Source organism: Callorhinus ursinus, unplaced genomic scaffold, assembly GCF_003265705.2.
Source record: "Callorhinus ursinus isolate GAN/ISIS: 27379988/994484 unplaced genomic scaffold, GSC_fseal_2.0 scaffold5, whole genome shotgun sequence".
Classification (NCBI taxonomy): Eukaryota; Metazoa; Chordata; class Mammalia; order Carnivora; family Otariidae; genus Callorhinus; species Callorhinus ursinus.
Window position 1 is genome coordinate 78,745,037 of NW_027397067.1, and position 27,801 is coordinate 78,772,837.

The window sequence follows — 27,801 nt, forward strand, 5'->3', positions numbered from 1 at the left end:
TGTGTGTGTGTGTGTGACTCAGGTTCCTAATCACTAAGGGTCAAAGAGCCACTTCCGGCCCCTCACAGGTGTGTTTTGAGGACCACAGGAGAAAACCAAAGGGAACATGTTTTGAAAAACATGTAAAGCAACTATTTGGTTTGAAAAGAAGGGCTTCTCTAATGGGATTTAAGTAAACAAACGAGCAAAGTTGACTCCGTTGTTCTTAAAGAAGGACAATGGGGTTGCAGGTAGATCAGTCTGCCTTGTTTGTATGGGTCCGCCACCCTTACGGCGGCAGTCAGCTCCTGAAGGACCAGAGCGAAGCAGAGTCAGAGCCGCTGAACTCAGAGGGGGAGTTCTTGCCAATCCAGGCTGGCAGAAGCCAGAGCCCGAGGGCTGCAGATCAGAGAGCCCCAGCCTCGACAAGAATGCAGACTGCAGGTCAAAGTGATCCCTGAGCCAAAACCGACGTTTCAGGCTTCCACCCCTGGAAGAGGAGCGAGCTTTTCTTACCAGTCCCACACAGAAGAAGCCCCAGGATCCCAAACACACATGGTGGTCTTTGGGAAGCCCCCGGTCTCTGTCACTATTCACTGAGCATCCACTGGGTGTCCTCTGAGCGTCTGTGTCAGAGAGCCGGCCTTCTCCTCCCGGGGCACAGAGTCAACTCTCTCTGCTCCTTCCCCAGTGTGTGCCAAGGAACGGACAGAAAGTTGCAGGGACGGGTCCTCTGGCTGTAGCCGTTGGCAGATGGAGAGTGAGGGTTCGCTGGAAAATACACAGCAGGTTTGGACCCAACACCCTGGGCCATCCGTGTGGGTTGCGTGTACCTTCCCAAAACGCAACAGTGTTCTCAGATGGTAAGGATGAAGTCCTCACCTTGGCAGCTCTGGAAATAGGGTGCTGAGTCTGGCCAAGCTCTGGGTTTTCCTAAAGCCGGAGGCCCTGAGCTTGGGTTGAAACAAGTGTCACTCTAAAAAGTGGGCAGGGTGCTTAAGGCACCCAGGTTACTCCTCCAAAGAAGGAGTCGCCAAGGAAAGTTTGCAGGTAGGTAGACCCCACAGGGCTAAGCATCTCCTGAGGAGACCTTTCAAAACACATTACTGAATACCATCCCCCAGAGATCCAGATTCAGTGATTCTGGAGCAGATCTGAGAATTTATAGTGTCAATAGCAAAAGTTTTCCTGTAACATTGGATCACCCGGCATATTGGGGTTGTACTGAAGAAGTAGATTGAGCCTTCGTACCCAACACTGGGAAAAATCACTCTATCTTTCTGAGCCTCATTTTTTCCACTTGTTAAAAAAAAACCAGGATTTGGACGACACCAGGGGTTCCCACATGTGGGAATTATGAACTGGGAGCTTAAGAAATAATCTTGGGAACTGACGTGAAGATCTGAGACCCCAATCTTTGTTTTGGCAAGTAAAGATCTAAAAAACAAACACACAGTTTTACTCCCTCAACCCCCACACTCTTTCTCTCACAGAACAAGACATTCAAACCCTAAAAGTTAGGCAGATGGCAGTCTCAGATGGAGCAAAGGATCATCCTTTAAATGTGATGTCCTGGATGTGGTTTTCGGCCCGTCGGGCGTGGACCAGCAAACACTTGCCCCAGACCAGCAGTGGGGAAGCCCTGGGCCCCTGACCACCAGTCTGCCTTCTGGCTCTGATTGGCAGTGACTCTCTACCACCGTTCCTGGTCCTTGATTGCAATGTCCGTCGTGGTGGGAATCATTCCCCTCCCCATTTCAAAATGCCCTGGACAAGTTTAATATTCCACCTCCTAGGGGAACAGTGCCCTCTGCACACCCCATGGCCCCTGGCAGGCCCCACCGTGGAGACCAGATTCCCCAGCTGGATGCCTGTTATACAGCTTCTCCTGTGTCCACCCCCATCACCAGATGATAGCTCCCCGAGGGCAGCAACCACCCCAGGGTGCATAGCAGGTGTTGGAACAAAGGTCTGTTGGAAGTGCCCCAGAATCTGCTGGTGCTTGTATGATCTGGAAATTTCCACCCCACTCTCCTACTACCTGAGGATTTCTATTGACCATCTCAGTTTAGGGTTCTAACTCAGGTGGCTCTGGCCCTGTCCTTCACTCACATGCTGGGACTTGGTCCACACGGTGGATGAAAGGAACACCAATGACCTCTCCGGGCCACTACTAGGGGGAAAATCCCCGATCATGGGTATGGCCCTTCACAGCATCCTGCTCTGTCTCACTAAATACACCATGCTTTTCTGGGGCTCACAGGATGCCTTTAGCATCCAAGGATCACAGAAGTGGACGTGACATGTATAGTTAATCCGGAGAGCCGTGGCCCCTCCTATGGGAAGCAGCAGACAGTGGAGCCCCACTGGTCACCCTGGTGAGGGGGGCTTCCTCCCTACTGTGGCTTCCAGACGTCACCACTCCTGAAGAGGTGGGGGAAGGATAGGCTAGAACCGCTTGCTGCCATGTGCTGAAAAATTTCCAGTAAGCCATGGAGAAGAGAAAAAGAAAACAAACATACAGAAATGAAAGCAAATTGGGATCCCAGAAGCAAGGAAAATAGCCAGTTCCTGGGGAGGGGGTGCAGTCACTTCTCTATGTAGACCAGATCTGCGTGTTTCTTCTGAGCCCCTGGGACGACAATGCCCTGCGTGGGGCCCACAGAGGAGCCTGGTTTAGAAACACCACTGCGGCATTTCTATGTACATATATTTTTTTATTCTTTAAGTAGGCTCCACGCCCAACATGGAGCCCAACACTGGGCTTAAAATCACGACCCTGAGATCAAGACCTGAGCTGAGATCAACAGTCAGACACTTAACCGACTGAGCCACCTGGGCGCTCCTTTATATATATATTTGTATATGTGTGTCTGTGTGTTTGTTTGTATGTTTATTTATTTTCTTGCATTCCTTTACTCATAACTCCAACTTTCTGTAGTTCTTGGTCTAGGCACCATGAGCACCATCAGCACAAGCATCATCCATCAACATCCCCTCCAGAGCCCATTCACAGGGGGCTGTACTCCTGGATGCACGTCTCTGGAGGAGTGGTCTTGGAAAGGCTGATCAAGTTCTCTAAGGAAACGAAAGAGTCCTGTCTTCTAAGCCCACCCTCCAACCCCACCTCCCAACACACACACTCTCACATCGTCTACCATATTAATGCGTTCTAAATTGGAAACTACGGAAATACCCAATCATGCTGATGCTTTCATGTGTTTCCAGAAAAGCATCAAGTCCTATGCCTGGAAAAGGATCAGTACAGACAATGCATTCCTCCTGCCCTCTGCAGACACAGCTGCTCCCGAGCCACGCCAGGTTGCTGAACGTCTCCAAGGTCCCCGGAAGAGGAATGCCCAGACCCTTCTCGCTGTCCCACTCCAGTGTTTGAGAACCTCAATGATCAAAACAGCCTTTGGCCTTACCAGGTCATTCTTTCTGTGCTATAAGCCCTTCTTCTCGTTCCATTCTTAGCGCACATGATGAAAGCCTTAAAATTCAGGAGCAAAATGCAATGTGAAGAGAAAAAGTGTTCAAGACATCAGAGAACTGGATTCCACCCAAGGCTCTGAGGCCTGAGACAGGTTTTCTCTATGCCTAAGTCTCCCTCTAGACAAGAGTACTATCTTTCAAAACCACTGGTGGCTCATGACATCTAGTTAGTGGACTGTGATGAGCATTTTAAAAAAATGAAACAGAACAGTAAATGTTATGGGGCATCGAGTGCGGTCAGGATAAATGTCCTATCACCAAACGTTTCCCCTTCTATATTTACGTATGCATACACTGAATCACAAAGAAACTTACTTCTTGCTGTGGATCACAGTCAAAAATGTTTAAGTCACTGGATTAGAGGATTTCTAAGGTTGCTGACACTGTTTCCTCAAGTCCTTGTGTCTCACATGGTTGTGAGGGTAAACTGAGCAGGTGAACATGAAAACAGCTCAGGTAGGAGATTGTCTGCACGGACAGGCCCTGCAGAATGGCCGTTCTCAGACACGCATCCACCCCCATAACCAGCACCAAACAACTGAATGAGAGCAGCTTCAGAGCCTATTTAAAATCATTGCAATATACTTCTCTGCGCATGGAACCTTCCAGCACTTTTGGTCCCCAAATCAGAGGTGATAAAAAGGAAGTGCTTGATAAGCATATGCTGTGTTAGTCCGTGCCTGGATGAATGACAGATGAATGGATGGATCCATCAATTAACCAACAATTAGTTAAGACATGACCCCGTGTTTAACGAGTGATTCTCTGAGGCCATGGTGAATCAGCTGGTCTCTGGACACATGTTAGCAGGATGAGGCCCCGAGTCCCACTGAAGCCAACCTTCCCCCTTACTGCACTCCCTCCCCACTGTGACCCTATGTGAATGTGTACATCGAAATGGCTGCCTCCAAAATGTAGAAGACAGAGCTGCCCCAGTGGAGGGGATGATAATGCCCACCCACCCTCGTGTGCATCAGCACGGGGCCTGAACCTGTGGCCCTAGGCTCCCCAGAGGAAAATGACTCATCCAGACCTTAAGGAGTTCACATGCAGATGGATGCTGGAGATAAGAAAGGGATTGTCAGGGGCGCCTGGGTGGCTCAGTCGGTGAAGCGTCTGCCTTCGGCTCAGGTCATGATCCCAGGGCCCTGGGATCAAGCCCCACATCGGGCTCCCTGCTCAGCGGGAAGCCTGCTTCTCCCTCTCCCTCTACCCCTCCCTGCTCATGCTCTTTCTCTCTCTCAAATAAATAAATAAATAAAGTTTTTAAAAGAATAAAAAGAGATAAAAAGAAAGGAATCATCCATGCGACCTGAGGAGGAAACTCGGATTTATTGAGCACCTGTTTGTGCGGGCGTCTCAGGTACACACATACACTCAACGCACTTTATTTCCAAGGCAGAACCCTGGAGGCACAGATGTCCCAGCTCTGGCCAGTACCCTGGCCAACTGCCCAGCATCAGGAAGACACGGCAGTTGTCACCGGACCTCTTTATTTCACAATTAAAGAGAGACCAACTGTGAGGAACTTGAAGGAGTCCCATCCATGGCTCAGAAGCCAGATTAACACGCTTCTTCCACACCGGCTTCTGTCTTTGGCTGGACACAGGATGCCATGAAGCTTCACCGACTCAAGTGCCATGACTTTGCATCTGAGAGCCTGAAGCAGTGAGGTGGCTGAGTCTGCTCCCCGAGGACCGATTCTGGGCTCCCCGTGTGCACTTTCCATCAGGCAGCGAGGACATTCTTCGTGTCTGCACATTCCTTTGCTTCCTGCTTCACATGTCTCTCCTGGGAAGTGGCGACCTCTGGGCATAACCGAGAATAGAAACCCATTGTCTCATGTTTTCAGTTTCCTTTTGAGGAAAGAGGTAAATCTGGCAAGTGTCTTCTGGTCAGGGTTTCATAGCACCAAGAGTTTCCTTAAAATGGGCAGCTCCACATCACATGGGCACCGTGAGAAAAACCGAGAAACAACCCACTGCCCCACGGTCATGTTCTCCCAGCTTCGGAGGAGAGGGGAAAACTCGCAGAGCATTATCATATGAAATAATAATAATAATAATAATAATAAACAATAATAATAATATTAATAATAATCTGACCGACCGGCAGCATCTGTTGGTTTTAATAATGTTGAGGTCTCTCAAGAAAATAAGACAAAAACAAATGATAAAAGAAAAAAAAAACACGTGGCTGTAATGTTTCAAGACCTCTGGCTTCTTATCAGGCTCTGAGTTCAAGTTTCAGAAATCCACTGCCGCCTCTTGGTATTCTGGAATCTTCTAGGGGCCCTTCACGTTAGCGGGCTGGACAGCGAGGCTGGCGAAGTAGGCACACTGGGAGGGGTCACACTGGCCAGGGGGCCCGGGCGGGCCTGGGGGTCCGGGGTGTCCTGATGGTCCTGTCTGCCCTTGAGGGCCGGGAGCCCCAGGGAGCCCATCTTTCGCATAGCCAGGTTCCCCGGGTTGACCTGGCCCAAGGAGAAGGAAAAAAAAAAAACAAACAGAAAGTGTTCAGGATCCTTCCGGGGCAAACGAGCCCTGCTCTCATTGCTTCCATTCAGTACCAACTGAGGACCAGAAACGTCCTCAGGACTGGGAACTCTGCCTGGGGCAATCACAATGGTCCACAGGGGCACGGGGATGCCTTCACTGTTTGGACTGGGGCAGCAATCAGGGTGCCCCTGGAGAGAAACCAACAAGGGCAGATGGAGGGCAGGGGTATGGGGTGGGCAAGAGACACGGCCTTCTATGTTCTCACAGGGTTCTAGGAGATACAGTTGAGTTGAGAGGCAGACACCAAGTCCTCGTCATTAACCATCAGCCCCAATCCATGTATCCTTAGAGATACCTGATGACGCTCTATTACCCAATATGCAACTTGTCCCAAATCTTCTGTAGTTTCTAGGCTGGTATCCGTATGTTAAATGTGAACTACACACTTGGGCCACATTCACCTATTCTGTAAATCATGGTCAAGGACAATACAAATAGGATGTCAGTCACTGACAAATAACCCAAAATTTGGACTCAGAAATATTACCTATAGACAAGCATCTATTCCTCCATTTATTAAACATCATAATTTCATATATTATCAATCTATGTCCCTTTTTGCTTTGGCCACTGGGAAGCTCATTGCTAAGTATATGCCTAACCCTATTACCTCTTAAGTCACCATGTTAGGAAATCTGAGTCTCCTTATAAAAGAAACAAAAAGGACATTTTCCCCTTAAAAAGATCTTTAGACATTTCATGAACTCTCAAATTCACGAACACTTTGGTAGTCGTTATTTAATTTCTATGGCCCTGCCTCGACCAAGCCTGAGGCCGGCAGTGTCACTGACTCCTGCAGAGAATCACTGAAGAACAGTCATTATCTCAAACTCGTACTCATACAAATATTTCCTCTTTCTAAACGGTTCTGTTCTGCCTTTTAATCTTTATTTGGAATTGCCTTATTTTAAAAATATCCTTGGGGCACCTGGCTGGCTCAGTCAGGGGAGCACATGAGTCTTGACCTTGGGGTTGAGGGTTCAACCCCACGTTAGATGTAGAGATTACTTAAAAATAAAATCTTTAAAAAAATAAAAATGAAAAATATTCTTAATATTCGAAGCTACTGGAAAGTAGGCAAGCTGTCAAAAATAAACACTGAATATGTATTTTTAGTTGTCTTCTCTCATGAGAGTAGCAACATGCATCCAGCACAGGAAATTTGGGAAATCAAGATATAAATACTAAATTAGAATGACCTATAAGTCTCATATGCAAAAATGATCTCAGGTGATCATATAAACTAGAACTAAATAAAAAGAGGAACTTCAGTGCGGTGGAATTTGGTAATAATAACTCAGTCTAATTTCTTCCACCTTCTACTCACACCCCTCATCTTGGGCCACCACACTGCTGTGCCCCAGAGATCCTTCCACACAGCCAACTTGTCCAGGTTGTCAAATGGCGAGCCCCACGTCCCAGGGAGCCCTCACCCCCACCCTGCCACCTGGCCAGCACATCCCAACATACGTTCTGAGAAATAGTAATGGGGTATCAACATGTGCACAGATTGGACTTTCAAGTGAGTTGAGAAAATGCTGCCATAAACAAAATAAACATCATTTGTTCCTGCGAGGCAGCACGTGGGAGAATTCATGAGTGTTGGGAAGGAGTCAAGGGGTGCACGGTTCCCCATGCTGCCCAGTCTTATTTAACCCCAGGTCTGTTTTCCTCAGGACTATTTCACAAGATAAACCCCAACAACTCATGGAATACATACGCTACAGGTTTTTTAGTAAGTCAAGAAGCTGGTGCTTTAGAAAGATTCGATAAAAGCACGTGAGTGATCCTCTCTCCTCTCAGATAAACCCAGCCTTTCTTCCCAGACACCCCTGCGGCACTGCAGTGTGTCACTCTGTGGCGGAGGGCCACCCTGAGACTCCGGACACTCTCCCTACCTGGGATGCCAGGCAGGCCCATCTCGCCTCGGAGGCCAACGCCAGGTGCACCCGGGTCTCCTTTGGCTCCTCGCTCACCTGTGAGAGAGACACACAGCTTTGGTGAGAGAGAGACCCAGGGTGAGGGCAGAGGCAGGGAGTGGCACCGGGAGCAGATGCAGGGTCAGCACGGGGCTGCGGCAGCCTTCCATCCGAACCAGCCTCGCTCACACCTTCTCCACACTGGGACTCCGAAGTCCTGTTCACACTCACTGACATACACTCACACTCAAGCATGCACTCAATCCAGATACGCGCCCATGAGCACCAAAGTAAATGGACACCCCTCCTAAATGCATGCTCAACTACACATCAACATTGGTTCAAGCACATAACTGCTTGATTACGGGCACACATATGACATTTATTTTTTTAAGATTTTATTTATTTATTTGACAGAGAGAGACACAGCGAGAGAGGGAACACAAGCAGGGGGAGTGGGAGAGGGAGAAGCAGGCTTCCCGCCGAGCAGGGAGCCCGATGCGGGGCTCCATCCCAGGACCCCGAGATCATGACCTGAGCCGAAGGCAGACGCTTTAACGACTGAGCCGCCCAGGCACCCCATGGACACTTACACATATGTTAGCAAATATATATGCACACTCATACACACATACAGACTCACTCAAACACGGGCATACAGATGTGCACAGCCACACGCTCTCTCCCGTGCCCACACACACATCCACATGCTCTCTCCCCTGTAATAAACACGTCCACCTTCATCCACTCATGCTTGCCTCCACTTCCCGTGTTCTCACAGCATTTCACCTGAACCTGTAGGAACTGGGTGATAACAATAAACTCAACACTCTAGATCCTACAGACATTTACTACAACAGGTCTACCCCCAAGAAACTTTAAATCCAGTAAGAGATGAAACAGGGCACCAAGAACATTCTTATTCGAAGCAGAATGTGGGTGAGTTAAAATCACACAGAAATTCCAGAGAGGGTCCCTTCCCTCTGGGAGGAAATCCAAGATCATATTTGAATTAATAACATACAGATTAGATTAAACTGTCTCAATATTTTTCATCATTCATTTTTTTTTGCCATGTTATTTGCAGAAGTCTCCTTTATGCAACATATTTTCTTTTGGGATCTAAATGGAAATTTTGCTAGTTCATGGAGACTTTAGACCATTCCTATTTACTGTTGTAACTGCCACACTGGGTCAGTTCTGTCCGAGTCTGATGTTTCCTACACTTTATGCTTTCTTGTTGACCTCTAGCTCATGTATTTTGTTTTATGAACCAAAAGAGGTGGGACTTGAGCACAAATTTAACAAAAAAATTTTCAGCAGGAGAAACATTACAGGGAATGAATGAATGAATAAATGAATGAGTGAAGAACTAGTAAGGGAGCAGTAGGTGGAAAGAGGAAGATGTTAGGGGCATCCATGTCGATACTCCCCAGTGGTGACCAAAATCTGGTGCTTTCTGTACGCCAGGCTCACCCCTCTCCTACCCCACACTCACCGCCCCCCACACCCACCCCCTGCACTCACTCCTCCCCACAGAGCAGCTAATAATCAGGTTGATGAGTCTGGCTTCTGTCCTACCTCCTGCTTTCCCACCTGCCTGCCTACCGAGAGGGTGCGCTTGCCTCGGTCACTACGGGGGTCAGACACTGCCCCTTGGAGGAGAGACCGGCTGTTGCCCAGATCGCCCACGTCCACGTGAGGCGTCTACCTGAGAGCTGGAGAGGTAGAAGCCCTTTTAGCCGCCACTTTGCTCAATTCTAAAGCTGGCGTCCAACGCCTCATGGGCCTGGAGACTGCATGTCTCACTCCTCAGCGAGCTGTGATCTCGGAAGGGGAAAGAGGGCATTCTGTGTCGCCCCTGCTCTAGTGGAGAACCAGGAAGTGGGAGGGAGCCGGTTCGCTCTTCCTGGCGGAAGCATATTTTTACAAAAATGTCAAGTATAAAATCCTTCTGTACATATGAAAACATTACATGATGCCCAAACGCTGAGTGTTACCAAGCTGGAGGAGAGGAAAGTGGGATCAATTACGCACATTCAGCTGGAGCGTGGTCCCTTCCCAGCCCTCCTCCGTGCTGAGCATGGCTCCTCTGGGTCCTCACTCACCTTTGGGACCCACTGGTCCAGAGGGTCCTTCCAGACCCCCTTGCCCAGGCTGTCCTGGCTCCCCGATGGGGCCCACCCTGCCCGGAAGCCCATCTTTTCCAGGGGGCCCCGGGGGCCCAGGTCGGCCTTGAGATGACTTCACATGCGCTGGGGGCCTCTGGGCCAGGAGGTAGGCGAGTCTGGCTGCAGAGGAGGAAAAACAGAGATGTTCAACGAAGGAGGGCGATGGACAGGAGATGGGCCGGGACTCACTCTGCAGCTCAGAGCTCGGGAGACTGTAAGCAGCACAGAACACCGACAAGATCAACCCCACACAGCACAGCCAGGGAGCCCGTCCCAGGGCAGCCTCGGCCAGCTGTGGGCCTCAGGCCAGCTATTCGACCTCTCTGAGCCTTCACGTCCTTGTCTGGAGAATGGAGGCAATGCAATCACAGCCACCCCACCTGCTGGGCGTGAGGACAGTCATGTGAGATGAGGCATTAAGACTGTGGTCAGCGGACGCTGGTGGCGCCAATCACGGAAGGACTGGCGGCCGGGACAGTACCCACAGAAGAAGGGGTTGCAGTAATTGCCAGCTGGGGAAGTTGAGACTGGGGGTGAGACTTAGGGGCTTACAGAGCAATGCAGAGTCACATTTCTCATCTATACACCGAAGGGCTGGGTATGATGTCACTGAGGAACCTTACATGTCTAAAATGCAAAGACTACAAAACTGGTTAAAAACCCAGAGGTCCATGGCTTTCCACCACACTGGGGATACCGTGCCCATCTGATGGCCACCAAGAGACTGTCACATGTAGTCAGGCCCAGCTCTTCTTCCTGCAGGTGGGTGACTGAGCCCAGAGAGGCTGGAGGGTCACCCAAGGTCCTAGTGTTTTGGTGATAAAACCAAGGCAGAGTCAGGGTCTTCTGAGCGCCCTGGGGATTGGCTTGCCACGAGCACCGTCCTCCCATCTTCCTGCACGAGGCAGCAGGTGGGGTACAGTCTGTGTCTGAGGCCTGAGTGAACGGCTGAACTTCTCTGAGCCCTGATTTCCTCATCCTTAAAGCAGAATTGATGCTTGCTCTTCAGAAAGCTGTTTGAAAGAAAGCACCCTGCCCAGCAGATGCTCCATCTGAACTTTGTTCAAAACAGGTCTTGTCTCTGCTCTTGGGCTGGAAACTCCCCAAGGGCGGAAGCCATTTCTGTCGCTGGTAAATCTAAGACTCAGAAAGCAGAGCTCAGAGATGCCCATGGGGGAGACCCCGGGACACAACCTGCCCAGTGGCAAGTGCCATTCCAGCCTCTGGTTTCCTTCCTTTTTTCAACCCACACCCCTGCCATGTTTCCCAGGTAATGGTCTTGGGCTCTCCTGTGTGTGGAGAGGGACCATGCTGGCCTGGCCAGTCGAAGAGGGCTGGGATGGGGGGCACCTTGTCCAAAGCTGTGTCCCCAGACCCAACCCACAGTCTGCCATACAGTTGGTGCAAATCCCTCTGAGACGTGAGCATGTGAATAAACACGCCCTCCCATTTTGTCCGTCTGGGTCCTGGGAGAGTTATGGATGTCTGACCTTCCCTATCATAGGCTGCCCATGACTTTCCTCCCCTAACAGCTTCCAGCCCAGAGGGAGGTAGGGACAGCTGCCTGTACACAAATCCTGCTAGATGCTTACCAGATCTCCCATGTCCAGTAAGTTACTTGGCATCTCTGCTCCTAACACTGAAACATGCCTCCTGCTCTTTGAGAGCCTTCCATGAGTTGCCTTGTGAGTGTGTAGGAAACCACCTGACCTACGGCAAGCCCCACATGCTGGCGTTACTACTACCTCCCGACCTTGCTCCCTCCCTGAGCACCTGCTATGTGCCAGGCTCATGCAAACCCGTGGGATTTAACAATAAGTCCAATACACTTGGACTTGAAATGGACCTAGTTCCATGAAAGCACTATGTATCTCCGCTGCCTTTGGGAGCGAATGAACAGAATAAATGACGGATGACGGCAGAGCTGGTCCTGTGGATGGGAGCTCCCCTAATCGGGGGTATTCAAGAGGAGGTAAAGACAAGCTCTGGACAGGGCTCTGTGTGTCTAGAGCCTGCACGGTGTTCCTCACGGTTCTGCACAATTGCTACACGGGAGCTGCTCTCCATGAGCCTTCTTCAAACCGGGTTGGGAAACTGAAGGGTGCAGAAGGGATAGCTTCCCAGGCTCCTCCAGAGGCCCTTGTGTGCCCAGCTGTGGTCAGTCCAGCTACTCACTTCCCAGCTGTTTCTCTAGCTCTTCTTGGATGAGCCGTCGCAGGGTGTCCATGGAGGGGGACTCCCCCTGCAAGGAGGGAAGGTGAAGGGGAAATTACTTATCTCCCCGGTAACTCCTGCCCCCCAAGACCCCTGATGGCTCCGGGAACCAGGAGTGGCACAGGCAACACATAGCACATAGGCCTGGTCCAATCCTTCTCACGCCCAGAAGCACCTCCCTTTGCCCTGGCCACGCAGGCAGCATCCTCCTATTTGATAAGGTGACCTGAGGCCTCCGGTGCCACTCTTTCTACGCCCTTCCCGCTCCTTAGCTGCAGCTTCTTCCTGCACAAGCCGTTTCCCCGGCGTCAACCTGAGAGGTCTGGCCCTGCACCTCTCCCTGCCAAAGTCCCGTCCACTCCCGGCGCCGCTCCCAGGCTGCCTCCTCCATGGAATCTTCTTTGATTCCCCTGACCAGCCGCTCGGCCACCCCGGCTCCCAGGGTCTGGTTTTCCTTGCTCAGTTCACCTTGGCCTTCCCCAGGTGCCTGATTCATAGACGCTGATGAGTGTGTGCTGCCTCCGGGCTCACATGGTGACATGTGATTCCTAGAGGAATCTGTGAGAGCAGCCCTCACGCCCCGCAGTGGCCAGACCCCTCCCTCTTGCCTGACTCCTTCAGGGCCGTGTCCCCACGGGGCGAGGGTCTCCTCCCTGCGCTCCTGTCTGCAGCCCCGGGACCGGGGACAGCGCCCAGCATGAGCAGGACACGAATTCCGTGTCCTCACTTACTCTGTTGTTTCTTTTCTGGTCCCTCTTTCATGCTCATCCCAGAACTTCATGGCTACCCACAGCACCAGGACTAGGAGAACTCAGCGAGGACCCCGGGGGCTGTGGAAGCGCCCCGCCTCCCGTGCCCCTGCTCCTGGACTTGGCTGAGAGCCAGGCTCTGGGAAGGGACAGAGCATCAGAGCTGCCAGGGACACTGGAGATCACCTAGACCTGCGCTCTGAGGACGGGAAGGTCCCCAGGGGACCACAGGGCTGCTGAGAGGGGAAGGTGAGGTCACGTGGACCCCAAATCCACCCCACCCCCAACCACTTCTACCGGGTGGCTCTGTGTTTTTCTCCAGTGTGTGCTTATGTTACAGGTTTGTGTCAAATAAGAGTTCTGTCACTAGAATAAACTGTTTCGAGAAAAAAAAACACTAAATAAGCTTGTCCTTTCATGCCCGCCCCCAAGTCTGAGGCAACACCAGCATCCTTACCCTCAGTCCTGGAAATCCTGGCTGGCCCGGAGGCCCTGGGGGCCCAGCCAGTCCATTCTCCCCAGGAGGTCCTTGGGGGCCCATCAGGCCCGTGTGGCCTTTGTGACCAGGGATTCCAGGGTCCCCAGGCTGGCCCTTTCCTCCAGGAGGTCCTTTGTCACCTTTGTTCCCGGGATCTCCCTGGAGGAGGGGAAGAAACATGTCAGTGAGCAGAGGGCTAGGCAAGTGCACGCAGTGTAGACAGGCCTGCTGCAGCTGTGTGCAGCTCCCTGGTCCCGGGTCCTCTCTCCCGGAGCCCTGGACAGGAGACCTCTGTCCTGGCAGACCTGTGTCTCAGAGCCAAGACATGTGAGGACACAGGCCTCCAGACACAAAGCCACCTGTCATCATCACACAGGTAGTGTGCGGAGGACTAGATGAGAACTCTGACTTCCAATCCCAGTCCGTGCGGCTTCATGCGCATGCCTCAGGAAGGCCGGCCACTGAGCCTGACTGCCGAGCAGCCACCCCTCCAGTTTGCTCTGTCAGCTGGATGGACAGAGTTACTCTTTCGACAGAGGCGCCGCTACTTGCAGGTGGCCTCCCGCACCCTTACTCTTGGCTTTCGTGGGCCTACATGGGATGACACTGACCAGACTCTTCTCCCCATCTCTGACCCAGCCCCCGAAGACCTGGATCAACGATTTGGGAACCATGGTGACCACCAGACCATCCGGTCCTCTGCCCAACGCACTACTGTGGGTGTGACCAGCAAGTCCTGGCTGTTGGTGGGTCTGAAAATAGATGGCCATGTTGGCGAGCTCGGGGTGTAACAGGACTCCCCTGCGGGCAGACAGCAGTCGGGGGGAACGGGAGGAGAAGCAAGATGGTATAGCTGGAAATGGAGCGTGGCCATGGGCATGACCCAGAGCCAAGGAGAGGGAAGACTGCAGGCATGAAACCATGTCCAACCTATATGCTTGAAGAGAAAAAATAACAGACAAAATTTGATATGTTCCCAGGGCTTTAACAAAAGGCAGATACAGATTTATAACACACATGGTTCTCCATGCACAGAGGACGAAAGGAAAATGTCCCGCGACGGACCCTGGGAAGGGAACGGGGCCCATAACGGGCACCAAGGTAGAGGAGTACCTACTTTTCATTGCATTCACTTTTTGCAACGGTTAACTGTATGTCTGTACTGCCTTTTCAAACAATAATAAAGGACAGTGGATTTAAAATGAACTTATCCACATCAGAGGGACAGTCTTGACTTAAATTTCTCAGATGTGATGCATCTCATGGGACCTTTGTCATCTGTCAGTGTTCAGGGGTTAGTGATGGTCCTGGCGCTCTGAGCTCCTGAATGCCGGCCGAGACCCTATCACAGCTGTGGTACAGCACTTCCTATTCATTAAATGTCTCAATATCACTTTGCGCGGGGAGGACTTGTCCCAGACTTCAAATGTCCCCAGGAGTGCAAAGGAATGAGGAGCCTCACAGCTCCCTGGCAATGTTCCACGAAACCACTTAACAGGGAGAAGGCAATTCTCCACTTATTGATTAAGTGTTAGAGACGAGATTCCTATTTGTGGTCTGGACTCCCTGGCTGCCAGCCAGAGCTCCCAGGAGCACCTGTGTGGCACTGGGGTGGGGACCCCTCAAAATGCCTTCTCAGCCACACACCCCCTCCCTGGCTCCATCCTCAGGAACCAACGGCCAGAATGCAGAGGAATCAAGTCACTCAGAAGGAAAGAGGGAAAGAGAGAGACCTGGAGGCGTTGACAATCTCTGACACTCTCTGCTTCCACGGCTCTGTGTCCTCGGACCTGCAGGAGAAACCCAGCTCCTCACCCACCCAACTTGCAAAGAAAGCAGAGATAAATTCTCAACAGGACCACAGCAAACAAGCTGGGGGTGGGGTGCGGCGTGGCGGTGACATCCACATGGTGCGACAGGGTTTCGGCTGACCAAATGGAGGGTTGTGGGCAAACGAGATGCTTAATTCCACTAAAGGGAGTGGCTGTTGTCACAAGGGTGAGAAGACCCCCTGCCCCCACTGGCATTTCTGGGAAAAAAAAAAAAAAAAGAAAAAACACCAAACCAAAAAAACACCTCCCCCTGTTGTTTTTTGGAGGAATGAAATGTAAAGAAAGGCTTCCTGAGTGTGGCGCCAGGGCGATTCATTATGGAAAAAATCTGTTCCCTTGTCACCTTCAGCGACAAATCTGGCTCCTGGCAAATTGGCATTTTGGGAGCTGAGCACGTCATGCCCGGGCACTCGTACAGGGAGAGAGGGAAATCTGTCAAAGTCTCAGAACGCTCGCCTTTGAATTTGTAATTGCAATGATTTTATTCCTTAAAATAACATTCAAAAAGAAAAAAAGGGAAAGTAACAACATTCACTACAACAATCCCTCTGTGGGCTAATGATTTTCCAGGGAGCGGCAGACCCACAAGCTCCCCGGGCTTGGCTGTTGTTTTCTGACCGCCAGCGACAGGGTCCCCGTGCTGCCTTGCAAAGGTCACATTTAGTAACTACCTCCCCCACTTACCCTGTCTCCTTTGGCTCCTGGCTCTCCGGGCTTCCCAGGGGCTCCCTGCAAAAAGTCCAAAGGAGGATGGTCACTGAACCAGGGCCACCCATCTGCGACCCTGCGTGCCGAGCACAAGGGGTATCCGGGAAATCAGACCCCCCAGGAGCCCCTGTCTGTCTGTCCAGACGTTGCAGGCACCTTTCTTTGTGCACCCTGGACTGATGGCACCAGCCCTTTTAAGATTCCTCCTCTGCCTTTTCCAGGATAGATCCCTCTCACCGAATACACTCAGGAGACCCCACAGGATGTGGACTTTGAAAGGTGCTCGCTGCCCCTGTGACCTGGGGTGCGTTGCCTCCCACTCACCCAAAGGACCTCCACGTCCATGACTGCCCACTGCAGGGAGTACATGGTTCTCCCTTCTCCTGGCCTCTGAGGCTCACCTTCCCACTGCCTGCAGCGCACTCCCCTCTGTCCTGCATGGAATGTCTGTGCCCCCCAAGTGTATATGTTGAAGCCAGAATCCCCAGGGTGACTATTAGCAGATGGGGTCTTCAGGAAGTACTCAGGTGTAGATAAGGTTGCGAGGGTGGCCCCATGATGGACATAGGGAGACAGGCATTGAGACCAGGGGGCCGGCTAGTGTAATTAGGGAAGGATGGCATACCATCTGCTGACACCTCGATCTTGGACTTCCCAGCCCCAGAACCGTGGGAAATGTCTGTTTCTCAGCCACCCAGTCCAGGCTAATTGTGTGGCAGCCAAGCTGACTAATCACGATCCCTCTGTCTGTGATCAATGCCACCAGGCCTTCAGGCCTCCCCCCGAGGAAGCCTTCCTTGACCACCCAGCACCTAGGTACTAGGGACCCCACACCCCTCCTGGAGGGCGGTCACACAGCCTTGTAGTCCCCACTGCTAGGATACTCCCTCCTTGCTTCTGTGACCCTCCCCAGCTGGAACCTCTCTCTTACCCCACTTTGCCCCCAGCCCCTCTGCCACCTCCTTTGCAAAGGAACACTGGCCAGTGTCTGCCCTCATGCACGGGTTCCCAGACCACCAGCTGCCCTGTAACTCCCATTGTCCCCAGACAAGGTGAAAGGGGTGTTGCCCTTGGACAACAAGCACCTGGAAGGCAGGTCCTGTGCTTACCCACCCCTGGGCTCCACTGTGTCGACCCAAACTCCACTGTGCACTTAGTTCAAGAATACAAACTGCAGAGCAGTCAGCCCAGGGCTCACGTCCCATCTCCGGCTCCAGGGACAGAAGGTGTCTCCAGAGAAGGAAGTAAGGAGAGCAAACACTCTGTCATTTCAGCCCTGGCCCCATTCGCTGCACCCCTTCACGCAGGGGCCACCCACAGCCCCTGCCTTGTGCAGAGGGAGGAGCAGAACACGGCCCTGTTCTCACGGGGCTCACAGCCCAGCTGAGAGCTAGAGGTGGGCCCAGCTGATTCTTACAGACAGGCCACAGTCCCCTTTATTTCTCTAATAGAAGTACAACAAGGTGTTTTGGGAGCCCCAGGAGAAAGCGCATGACTGTGTGTCGGGAGGCAGGGATACAGGAACTGGAGCGTGGTGTGCAGGGGGCAGGAGGAGGCAGGAGCTCACATGGGGGAGAGCATGGGGTCACCTTGGGGCAGAACTCAGGGCCTGCTCTCAGACAACGAGGAGCTGGCGGTATTTCCCCTCTAGTCAATCCAGGGAGCGGGAGGAAGGAGGCATTGGTGAGTGAGCGAGCAATCTGCCCATGAGTGGGAAGCATGGCTGGGGCAGGGGGCAGATACTCTCCAGACGCAGAGCCCTTGGATCCGGCTCTCAGGGAGTCACCCACCTCCCTCCCTGAGCTGAGAAAGGAACCCCAAGACGCAGAGTGAAAAGGGGTCCTCCTTATGCAGGGGGGGTGCAGGCTTGGAAACAGACAAGGTGGTAACAGTAGCTTTGCTTTCTCTGTGTTCTTCATTCAGGCTCTTGTTTCTCATCAAATATTTCTGCTACCTCCTCTGTGCTGCACTCTTGGGCTCTGGCAAACAGAGCGGGGTGCGAGGACACTGCATAGTGGGGCATCGCTTTGTTTCGGGTCATGAAGTCAAGTCAAAAGAGGCAACATTTTGGCCCAGACCTCAGGACGAGCAGGGTCAGGAGGGCAAAGGGGTGTGGGGTGGGGAGGGCTTTTGGAAAAGGGCCCCAATGTGTATGAGAGCTCTTGGCATGTTTGGGGAACTGAAGGGCCAGAGCGCCTGGAGCCCGGAGGCTGAGGGGAGCCGGTGGGGCCAGGGCACCTGGACTCCCACCTGTGCAGGGGCGGGCAGAGCCGAGACTGGCCTGGGAAGCAGAATGACCTCGTGTGTGCTCTGCAGGCAGCTACAGGCAGGAAAAGACTGGGGGGGGGGGGGGGCTGGACCCAGGGGGCCAGTGGGTGGTCACTGCAATCGTGCAGGTGTCAGGTGATGGCAGCCTGGACTGGGGTCCTCACAGTAGGCATGGCGAGAGCTGGACAGAGTGAGGCATTTTGGACTGGCCAACGACAGGACTTGTTGACAGACTGGACCCAGAGACAGGCCACGGACAGAGGCTGTCAAGAAGGTGCCCAGGACCAGCTGCCTCCTTTGAGGGTCCCCGTGCAAAACTAGAAAGGATCCACATGACAGCAGTGCACCGAAGCAAGGGGGGGACCCGGCCGAGCCTACGCGTGTCACCACCCCCAAAGCTGCTCCCGCGTCCCCACACCCATGTCCCCCAGAGGAAATGAGGGCCGAGGAGATGGGACCATGCGATACTTGCCTCCTTGCCTGGGACTCCCTTCTCTCCTGGTTCTCCCTACGGGACAGAACAGAGTATCAGGAGGCTCTGCAGCATCAGCACATTGTCGCCAAAACATTTTCACTCAAGTCATGTTCCAGCAAAGGAGACAATCAATGGTCCAGCCAACCAAGGACAACTCAAGCAGGCTTCTCTCATCAGCCTGGTCAGAAGTCAGCAAAAAAATGCCCCAGAGCGGGAGGAGAAGCCACATGTTCTGGGCTCCTCATCAAAGGGATGGCTGGGACTCCACCAAGAGGGCCCCCAGGATACTGGCTTTCCAGAGCGCCTAGCTGTGCTAGGGGGTGGTCCCAAGAAGCAGGCTCAGAGTGAGAAACAAGACTCCAGTGACACTGGGCTCTAGAGCTCGCCTGCCCGGGGTTCAAATCCTGGCTCTTTCAACCACTGGGTCTGTGACCTTGGACAACGTCCTTATAATTTCTCAAGTTCTCTGTGCCTCAGTTTCTTCATCCACAAAACGGGAGCAGAAGCTGGACCTTGCCCAAATTCCGTCTGCTATTATTGTGACCAGAAGCAAGAGTGCTGTAAGTCTAGAAGTGCGGGTCCCAGACTGCTGCTTGGCAGCAGGGTGTTCCTAAGGGGAGGGAGGAGGAGGCTGGGGCCTTTAACAGCTGGGCCACGGAGTGGATGGGCTCAAGTAAAAATCAGTGGACAGGACCACGTTAGGGCTTAAACTACATGGTAGAAGTGGGCAAAAGAGAGGTTGCCACCTGGAGTGGCTGGGCTGGCTGGGTGGCAGGGGCACTCTTGGGGGTCAGAATTAAACTAGAGGGAGCGGACGGGAACATGGGTATGCTTCCTACTCTTGCGTGGGACATACCACCGTGATCCTGTGGTCAGCAGCCCATGGTGTGGACCATGGCATGCAGTATGCACCGGGAACTTAGCTGGACATATTTGAGTACCCTAGCATCCATCAGCCCAGAAACTGAGCAAAGATCCCCCAGCAGCATCTCTGGATCCCGCTTTCTAGTCCAGAGGCCTGGGCTCAAGCAGCAGCTGGAGCGCAGACTGACCACGTGGCCTCAGAAAACCACCCACATGTTCTGACCCTGCAGCCAAACTCAGTCATCATTACAGTGGTTTGGAAGGGCCCTTGAAGCTCTAGGATCGGAGGTGTGCACTCTTATATCCCCATCTGAATAATGACAAAGCTCAGGCACAGAGGCTACGAGACCGGCCCGAGGTCCCACACTTCGGGAGCGTGGAGCTGAGAATCCCACGCAGCTGACACCTGAGTTCCCGTGTTAGCCAATGCACACCATTGCCCGCCAACCACAACAACGTGAGTGTGACCACACAGCCGGTGATGCCACCTGAGCAGGTGGACCCAAGGACACAGTGGGTGGCGGGAAACATACTGCCCTTGAACCTCTCCCCAGAGCTAGGCGTCTTGGCCCCCAGGGAGTTCTCGGCTTACCTGGGGCCCCCGGGGACCCGGAAAGCCAGGGAGTCCCGGGTTGCCATGGTCTCCTTTGTTCCCCTTCTGGCCCTGCAGAGGGAGAACAGGCATTGGTTCTGCAAGGTCAAGGGCCAGCCCAAGGAGACTCAGAAACCTCATAACCCCTCTGTACTCTGAAGGTCTGAGACATCAACAGAGAGAAGGACACTCCTTTCCTGTATGGGAGGGCCGGGGGTCAGGGAGAGGCATGGTTACCGTGAGTCCTAACAGCACTGTGGAGGTGGGGCAGCAAGACTAGAAGCATCTCTTTTTTCCGTCAAAGCAACAGAAACAACATGGGACAAATATGGCACAGAAACACTCCAGTGTGTGTGTGGCCTCTCCAAGGAGTCCTCCAGCAAGGTAGTGCACTTATTCCCAATAGCACAGTGAGGCTCATGGTTTGGTAGGATGGCTTTTTGGCAACAGCTCTAGGGACTCTTTCAGTTCCAGCCTTTCCGGGCATGTGTGAGTCAGCTCTTTTGGGGCCAGCTCTGCACTGGGCGTGAAGCCAGGCTCATGGCCCTGTCCCACCCCGTCCACTTGGTCTCACCAGCAGTGACAAGCCCCACACCATGGCTTCTGAGGAACGTCATTACATGTGCTAAGGAGTTAAGCTCCTCTAGTGCAGCCATCCCTGGTCTAACAGAGAGAGGTGTCTCTACTAGGGTGACCAGATGCCCAGTTGGCCTGCAAATGATGGGTTTCCCAAGATGCAGGATTTTCTGTGCTAAAACCAGGAAGATCCTTGGCCAACCAAGATGGGCCTGTCACCCTCATTTCCACAATGACAAGAACTGGCCGACCAAGTGGTCTGCCCAGTGCTTTGTGCAATCATTGCTTGACTCACCACACCCCGAGGGAGGTGGTCTTCTGAACAGAGTTGCCAGTTTTAGCAAATAAATATACAAGAAGGCTGTGCTGGGAGGAGATTTGTGGATAGGATCTGACTCATCCAACCCCAGAACCCATCAGAGAACCATCTTCCCCACCATGTGCCCCATCTACCAGACCTAATCCCAAATCCAGAGACCTGGATTCTGATTACTCATGCCACCCTCTCTCCACCGCCCATGGATCCTACCCATCGTTTCTTCCTGTTCTCCCCATCCCCCACTTCCTGACCACTAGGAAGACCCTCTTCGGCCAAGTCTGTCCTGTACCCATTCCCATGTTACACACTTACCCTGTCGTCTGAGATGGAAATGGCTGGGGACCTCACCCTGTCCTCCCATCCTCTAAAAATATGCAATGTTTACTGTGCAACATTATACATTTTTTTTTTTTTTTTTTAGTCCTTGGTAAGTCTGTACCTTTGGATCCCTATGGTAGTAAACAACAGAGATCCAATGCATAATTGTATGCATTTTAGACTTTGAAAGAGGTCCTTATTGGATCCTCTTGCCTCCAGCCTATTTCTATCATTCAAACCCCTTATTTTCCTCTTGATGCTTCTAGCATAGAGAACATAAAATCTGTAATGTGAAAGGCATGTCCATTTCAAAGCTTGCCTTGATTCCACCATACAGCAGGGGGAGTACTCACAGGACTTCCTGTGGGGCCAGGGTCTCCTGGAGATCCCGGTGATCCATTCTTACCCTGGTAGAAGAAACACAAGTAGTCATCTGTCAGGACCTTCCACCAGGACATCGAGGAGCAGGGCAGCGGAACAGAGTGACTGCTGGATGTGGAGGACCTGATTTCATACCGGCAGCTATCATTCAGGCCCACATGGCTCTCAGTAAGCCATGTCATTATTCAGGGGATGTTTCTCAACTTCTAAAAGGAGCTCATAACATTTAACTCAAAAAACTGTGAATTTAATGAGGTTGTGTACATGATAAAGCTTAGCCTGGTGAGTGCTGCTCAGGGCACAGGCATAGTAAATAATCATGACCTCATTCATCCATCCATCCATCCCTTATTCTTCAACTCAGACGCTGTCTTAAGGAGCAACACAAAAGTGCTCACATCACCGCAATGCTATTCTCAGCTTAGGATGCTTGTCCCCGTGCTGATTTCATTTTACTCCTCCACTAGGGGCACCATTATCCTGAAGAGATGAGGATGATGACACAGACAAGCAGCTGTGCAGAATCCTGCAGCTGCTATATCGAAGGTCCATTCACTCTAGACTCCAGGACTGACCCGGATGAGTTAGCATTCTCTGACTCTGGTATTTTGATAAATGTATTTCACCAGTAAGATCCTTGGTAGTTTAAAACTCAGAAAGTTTAAGAATTCTCCTAGCTATACCTTTGAGGATCAGACAAATTCCTTATTAAGCCTGAAGTTCAAAGCCTGGCTTCAGCAGACTGGGTTGGTCACTGCCTCTGCCCACCACTCTCCACCCTCTTGGGAGCTCCCCTCACCAGATGGCTGTGTCTTCACCTGGCTCTTCCCTGCTGGGAGAGCCCAAAGATCCGTGCATCTCCCCTCTCTGTCTAGGGCCAGCATCTAGCACAGTGCCAGACACACAGGAGAAACTCTGCTGGAGAAGGAACCGAGAACATCACAGGAAACCACTCTCCATTGATCCTGTAACCAAAAGGTGCTAACGTCCTATAATCCGTGAAGCATGCAGTCACCAATGAGTAAGCTTCACGGAAACATGTTACAGTAAAAAGCAGCTCATGCTGCCTGAGAATTCCCTCTACGCCGGCTTCACATGCTTGAACTCCCTGCACACGACAGATTCAAACGCTGCCATTTTATAAATGGGGAAACCAAGTCACGGAATGTCTACACCACCTGCCTGAGAAAGAAGGGAAGGGGCTGAGACTGGAACCCAGGAAGCATGGAGCCCAGCCGGTGTTACCCTGTGCCTCCTTAAAGACATGACTCCTGGTGGTCATGATTAAATAGGGCTCACATCGTGTGCCTGAGCAGTGTACGTGTGATCGTGGATGATTCACGCGGCACATCTCCCGTAATCCTGCCAGGAAGCGTGAAGAGTGGCTGTCTTTATCCCTATTATCACAGACGGGGAGGCCGAGGCACAGAGAAAGCACAGCATCCACACGGGAGTGCTGCAGTTGGAGAAGCCCGTGGCTCTGTGGCTTCCCCCACTCACCCCTCCAGGGAATGTGGCGTGGCGGCTCCTCCCGGCACCTCCCTTCGCCCACCCACCAACCCATCTGTGTCCTTCTAAAAATATGTGCTTTGGCTCATCCCTATGGTAATTATCTCTCTCCTCCTGCTCCCTCCGGATTGCAGGGAGGCTAAGGGCCAAGACACATTAGCATGTGGTGCCAACACAGGGGGAGGGCACAGGAGGGGCAGCTCGGGGCGGCCACCTGTCACCTGTCAGGGCGCGGGAGGCCGGCTGGGGCTGGGACCTGGCTCCCTCCTGGGCTGCAGGCCACTCCTCATCCCCTACTTGTCCTGAATGGAAGCCACAGACCCCTCTTCAACTGCTCTGTGCTCCAAAATCCTGCCCCGGACCCCCTCCTACCAGTTCCCATCTTCCCGAGAAGGGAACATCAGCTGCAGATTTGAATCAGACTGCCTGCATGTGAGTCCAAACCCTGGCCCTGCCACTTACCTGCTGTGTGATCTAGGGCAAGTTACCTGACCTCTCTGTGCCTCCGTTTCTCATCTGGGAGCAGGGACAGTAGTACCACCAGCCTCGTAGGGCTCGGGGAGAACTCCATGAGTGAATTAGGCAAATGCTCATGTGGTCCTTAGCACTGGGACTGCTAGAATTTCCTATACTCAGCATCTGGTTCAAGGTGGTATGGAAGGTTGCTAGGAACCTTCCCTTCACTGCGGAAGGCCGATCAATTCCAAGTGAGTGAGAGAGAGGTCATCAGTCATAAACTGGACCCTCCTCTGATGCATTCAAGGAAGTATTTGGCAAACTCTAGCAGTTTACTGTTGGTTACCAGTCCTTATGATGGTCCCTCAGAATTGATGGGGGCAAGATAGAAAAACACAAAACTGCTTCTGGGGACCTCGGGTTTTCCCCGCCTCCTGCATGTGGCACATGAGGCCCTGGGCCTCCTCCCCCACACACCCATCCTGGAGCCCTCGCTCATCCCCACACGTGGCTTTCCCTTCCCTCTTCCGTGCCCCTGGACACACTGGCATTCGTCAGGAATTTGCGGAGCATTACTTTGTGCCAGGAGACACTGGAGGGGGGCAGAGCCAAGCCCCCTCCTTCCTCCAGGAGCAGAGCCCAGCATGGAGCCCAGGGTGACCACCAACCACCTACCAGGCCCTTTCTGAGGGCTGAACACTATTCCATCATTTCACCAATTTAACTGCTGGATCTTGCAACTTCCCCTCACTTTCCAGAGAAGCAGTAGGCCCAGGGGAGGTGAAGGAACTCACCCCATCCACAGAACAAGTAAGACGCAGCTTAACTGCAGAGCTTGGAGGAGGAAGCTTGATGACGGGCCAGAAGGGGCCCCAGGGTCCGCCACTCCATGCCTATGGGCTCAAGAGCTGGGTTTCTCCAACTTTCTGTGCTTACACTCCTGCCTAGTCTCCTCATCCCGTATGGAAGTTTAAGACTGCAGCTCTACTGGATATCTGTTTCTGGTCTGCATGCATATCTGTGTGTAATATATAAAGAGGAAGGGGTTTCGGCATCCCAAGAACCAATGTTTGCCCCCTGGGGGTGATAGCACCCCCACTGGGAATGCATGCCCCAGAGGGCCTGGGCTTTGGGGCCAGCCCCCAGGGACCGTCATTGGTGAAGAGCCCAAACTGGGGGTAGCCTCCTGGTCCCTGCATATCGGGATGGTGCTGATGCCCCCAGGATCTGCAGGTGGGCCCCACCAATGGGAGAGTGAACGCAGAACACACCACTCAGCTCCGTAAGCTGGTGCATGCTGTCAGATGAACAAACGCCACATTCTAGAAAGAGGAAATGGACACGGTCAGGAAGCTGCCACTATAGAGTGGGAAATACGAAGCCAGGGCTGAGATGGAAACCCCAGAAAGCACGAATACCCTGCTCCTGAGCATGGATGTTACCCTGGAGCCAAACCCCCAGCACACAATGTATTCATCACTACACACAGGGGACTCCTGCCTCACAGCTGAAAGGCGGCCCGCGTCCTGGTCTGAAGGCTGTCCTTTGTGCCCTTCCTCAGCCCCCTGGGACCCAGGCCCGTGGGTGTGGAAGGCGTCTGGAAACCCTGTCCCCCCACAGGCTGCTGAGTTAGGGTGGGGAGCAGGGTGTGAGCCACTGTGGCCCCATCAGGGGAGGAAGTGGCTCCTTCTGGTGAGCTCCAAAAAGATGTGGCATTCCAGTGCCTAAGACCCACCCCGGGTGCCTCCTGTAGGGTCCTGAAGACAAAGAACACAGCCACAGTAGGTGCAGAGCACTGCATTTGGTGTCAGAAAATCTTGGGTTCAAATCCCACCTACAGCTCTTACCAGCAGCTTACCCTGGACCCAGGAAGCCCACACATATCTAGGTTACGTGTTATCCACTCACTGGTTTACTCCATACCCATTCCAAATATACATACAAACACATACACCATACAAAACAAGCCAGCCGCCAAGACGAAGTGCTGTGTAACAAACATGTATTCTATCGATACACTTATAGGTGTGTTGGAAGTAGTTTAAAATACACGTAAGATGCTGGTAACAGTGGCTCCCTCTGGGGTGTAGGGGCAGGGCTGGAAAGGGAATCTCCTTTCCATTTTAATTCTGCACGATTCCTTTTATCATTAGCATGGATCACAACTGTGCTCTCTCAGCATAGGACCTTATTTGGGAATGAAGTCACGCGGATAAAATTAGCTTAATGAGGTCATTCTGGAGCAGGGTGGGCCCCAATCCCACACCACTCGTCTTCTTATACAAGGGGGACATTTGGACATAGAGGCGTGCCCACAGGGAAGATACCAAGTCAAGAGGGAGGCAGAGATCAGGGTCGTGTTTGCACAAGCCGAGGAACATCAGAGATTTCCGGGAAAGCACCAGAAGCGAAGTGAGAGGCATGGAAGTGAGATTCTTTCTCACGGCCCTCAGAAGCAGCGAACGCTGCCCACATCTTGATCTTGGACTTCTGGCTTCCAGAATGGTGAGACAGTAAATTTCTTAGACATCTAGGCTCCAGAATTGTGAGAATACATTTGTCGTTGAAGCAACTAAATTTGTGGTTCTTTGCTACGACAGCCCCAGCAAACTGATATGCAGATCACGCAGCAGATAAGAGAATGACCTAAAGGGAAGTCATCCAGGGCCCCTGCCATGCCAGGTGGCCCCTTTCACTTGTCTGCACTGTGGGGAGGTGGTCCCAGAAAACAGCCAGGGGTGTGAGTAGGAGGCACTAGTGGGGCTTGGGGCCATGGCTCTTTTCCACCTGCTAAGACATACTGCCATTTGTAAACAACACCAGGGTTGATGAACCAACCAAATGTCACGGTGGTGACAGGCTGAAACACTCACCGGGGGCCCCCTCATTCCTTGGGGACCCTGTGGCCCTGTGGGTCCAGAATCACCCTGGAACAGAGAGACATCATGTTATCAGAATGGCTTCCTGGAAAGGACAGAGACACAGTTGCAAATGTGGACCAAACTTCTTCTAGTTCCCCAAGAGAACCTGCTAGCTGTCCAAACGCTTCATCACTAATCTCTGGAGGTTCCAGGTACGGACAGACTCATCTCCCGTAGATGAGTAAATGCACGCACGTGGTTTATTTATTTTCTGGCTTTGACATTTTGCACCTGATCCCACAGTGATTTCCAGTGGCGCCATCTTGAACTAAGGGAAGCAACCAGAGAAGAGAAGCCGTCATACAGTTCTGTTCCTGACTCACTGGACAGTGATCTGACCCATGCTTGCTGCGCAGTCACTGGAGTAAGAAAAACACTACCCATGCAGCCGGCCCCTGGCAGGGTATAAAGTGCTGGTGACTCGGCACCACCTCATCTTCCGAGTGGCGTCACGGCATATGGGATAAGTCTCCCATGTTATGAATGAAAACACTGAAGCGTGGCCGTGGTCCTTATGGACTAGACTCAACCACTCTAGGAAATGGAGCTTTACAATGAAGAGAGTTACACCTAGGGCTGAGAAGGAGGGGACGAAGCGTTTGCCCCCTGATCTGGCATCCTGGGCTCCTGTCCCAGATGCTGCCTGACCTGTGGGGGGAGTTGAACTCCGCCACACCCCTGCCTGGGGAGCTCCTTTCACCCACTCTGTTGTAAGTTGAATTGAGGGGGGATGGATTTTCAAGCTGCTCTTTGGCCTTGAGAGGCCGGGGTGTCTTTGGGGTCGGGGCCGGGGAGAGGCCCCGCCCAGGTCAATGCAGCTGCTCTGTTTTTAGCTGCACACAGGGTGTGACAAGTTTTAACAAGCTGACTCTGCTACTGGGAGGAGAGACATGGGAGCTGGGTGGCAGTTCCTCTAAGACCCCTCCCAGCTCTACCATCTCATGGTGGCGGATCAGCTGAGAAGACCATGCTCATCAAGAGATTCGGGCGGCATGCCCTTCACCGGGGTTTAAAGGCAG

The 27,801-nt window shown here is 52.5% G+C and overlaps 1 protein-coding gene across 2 annotated transcripts in view; it reads right to left on the minus strand.

Moving 5' to 3' along the window:
• Window positions 1-4,799: 4,799 nt before the first annotated feature.
• COL22A1 (collagen type XXII alpha 1 chain) overlaps window positions 4,800-27,801 on the minus strand; it is a 246,303-nt gene continuing 223,301 nt past the window's right edge. Inside the window, exons 55-64 of one of the 2 annotated variants that reach the window (XM_073893246.1) lie at window positions 26,735-26,788; window positions 21,869-21,922; window positions 20,303-20,374; window positions 18,844-18,879; window positions 16,080-16,124; window positions 13,543-13,722; window positions 12,298-12,364; window positions 10,060-10,242; window positions 7,931-8,008; window positions 4,800-5,947 (exon numbers count right to left, since the gene is read on the minus strand). In XM_073893246.1, coding sequence (XP_073749347.1) covers window positions 5,760-5,947; window positions 7,931-8,008; window positions 10,060-10,242; window positions 12,298-12,364; window positions 13,543-13,722; window positions 16,080-16,124; window positions 18,844-18,879; window positions 20,303-20,374; window positions 21,869-21,922; window positions 26,735-26,788 — 957 coding nt within the window. In that variant the 3' untranslated portion in view covers window positions 4,800-5,759. Of the gene's footprint in view, window positions 5,948-7,930; window positions 8,009-10,059; window positions 10,243-12,297; window positions 12,365-13,542; window positions 13,723-16,079; window positions 16,125-18,843; window positions 18,880-20,302; window positions 20,375-21,868; window positions 21,923-26,216; window positions 26,392-26,734; window positions 26,789-27,801 lie in introns of those variants that run through there. The other variant, XM_073893247.1, reaches the window with a different exon arrangement.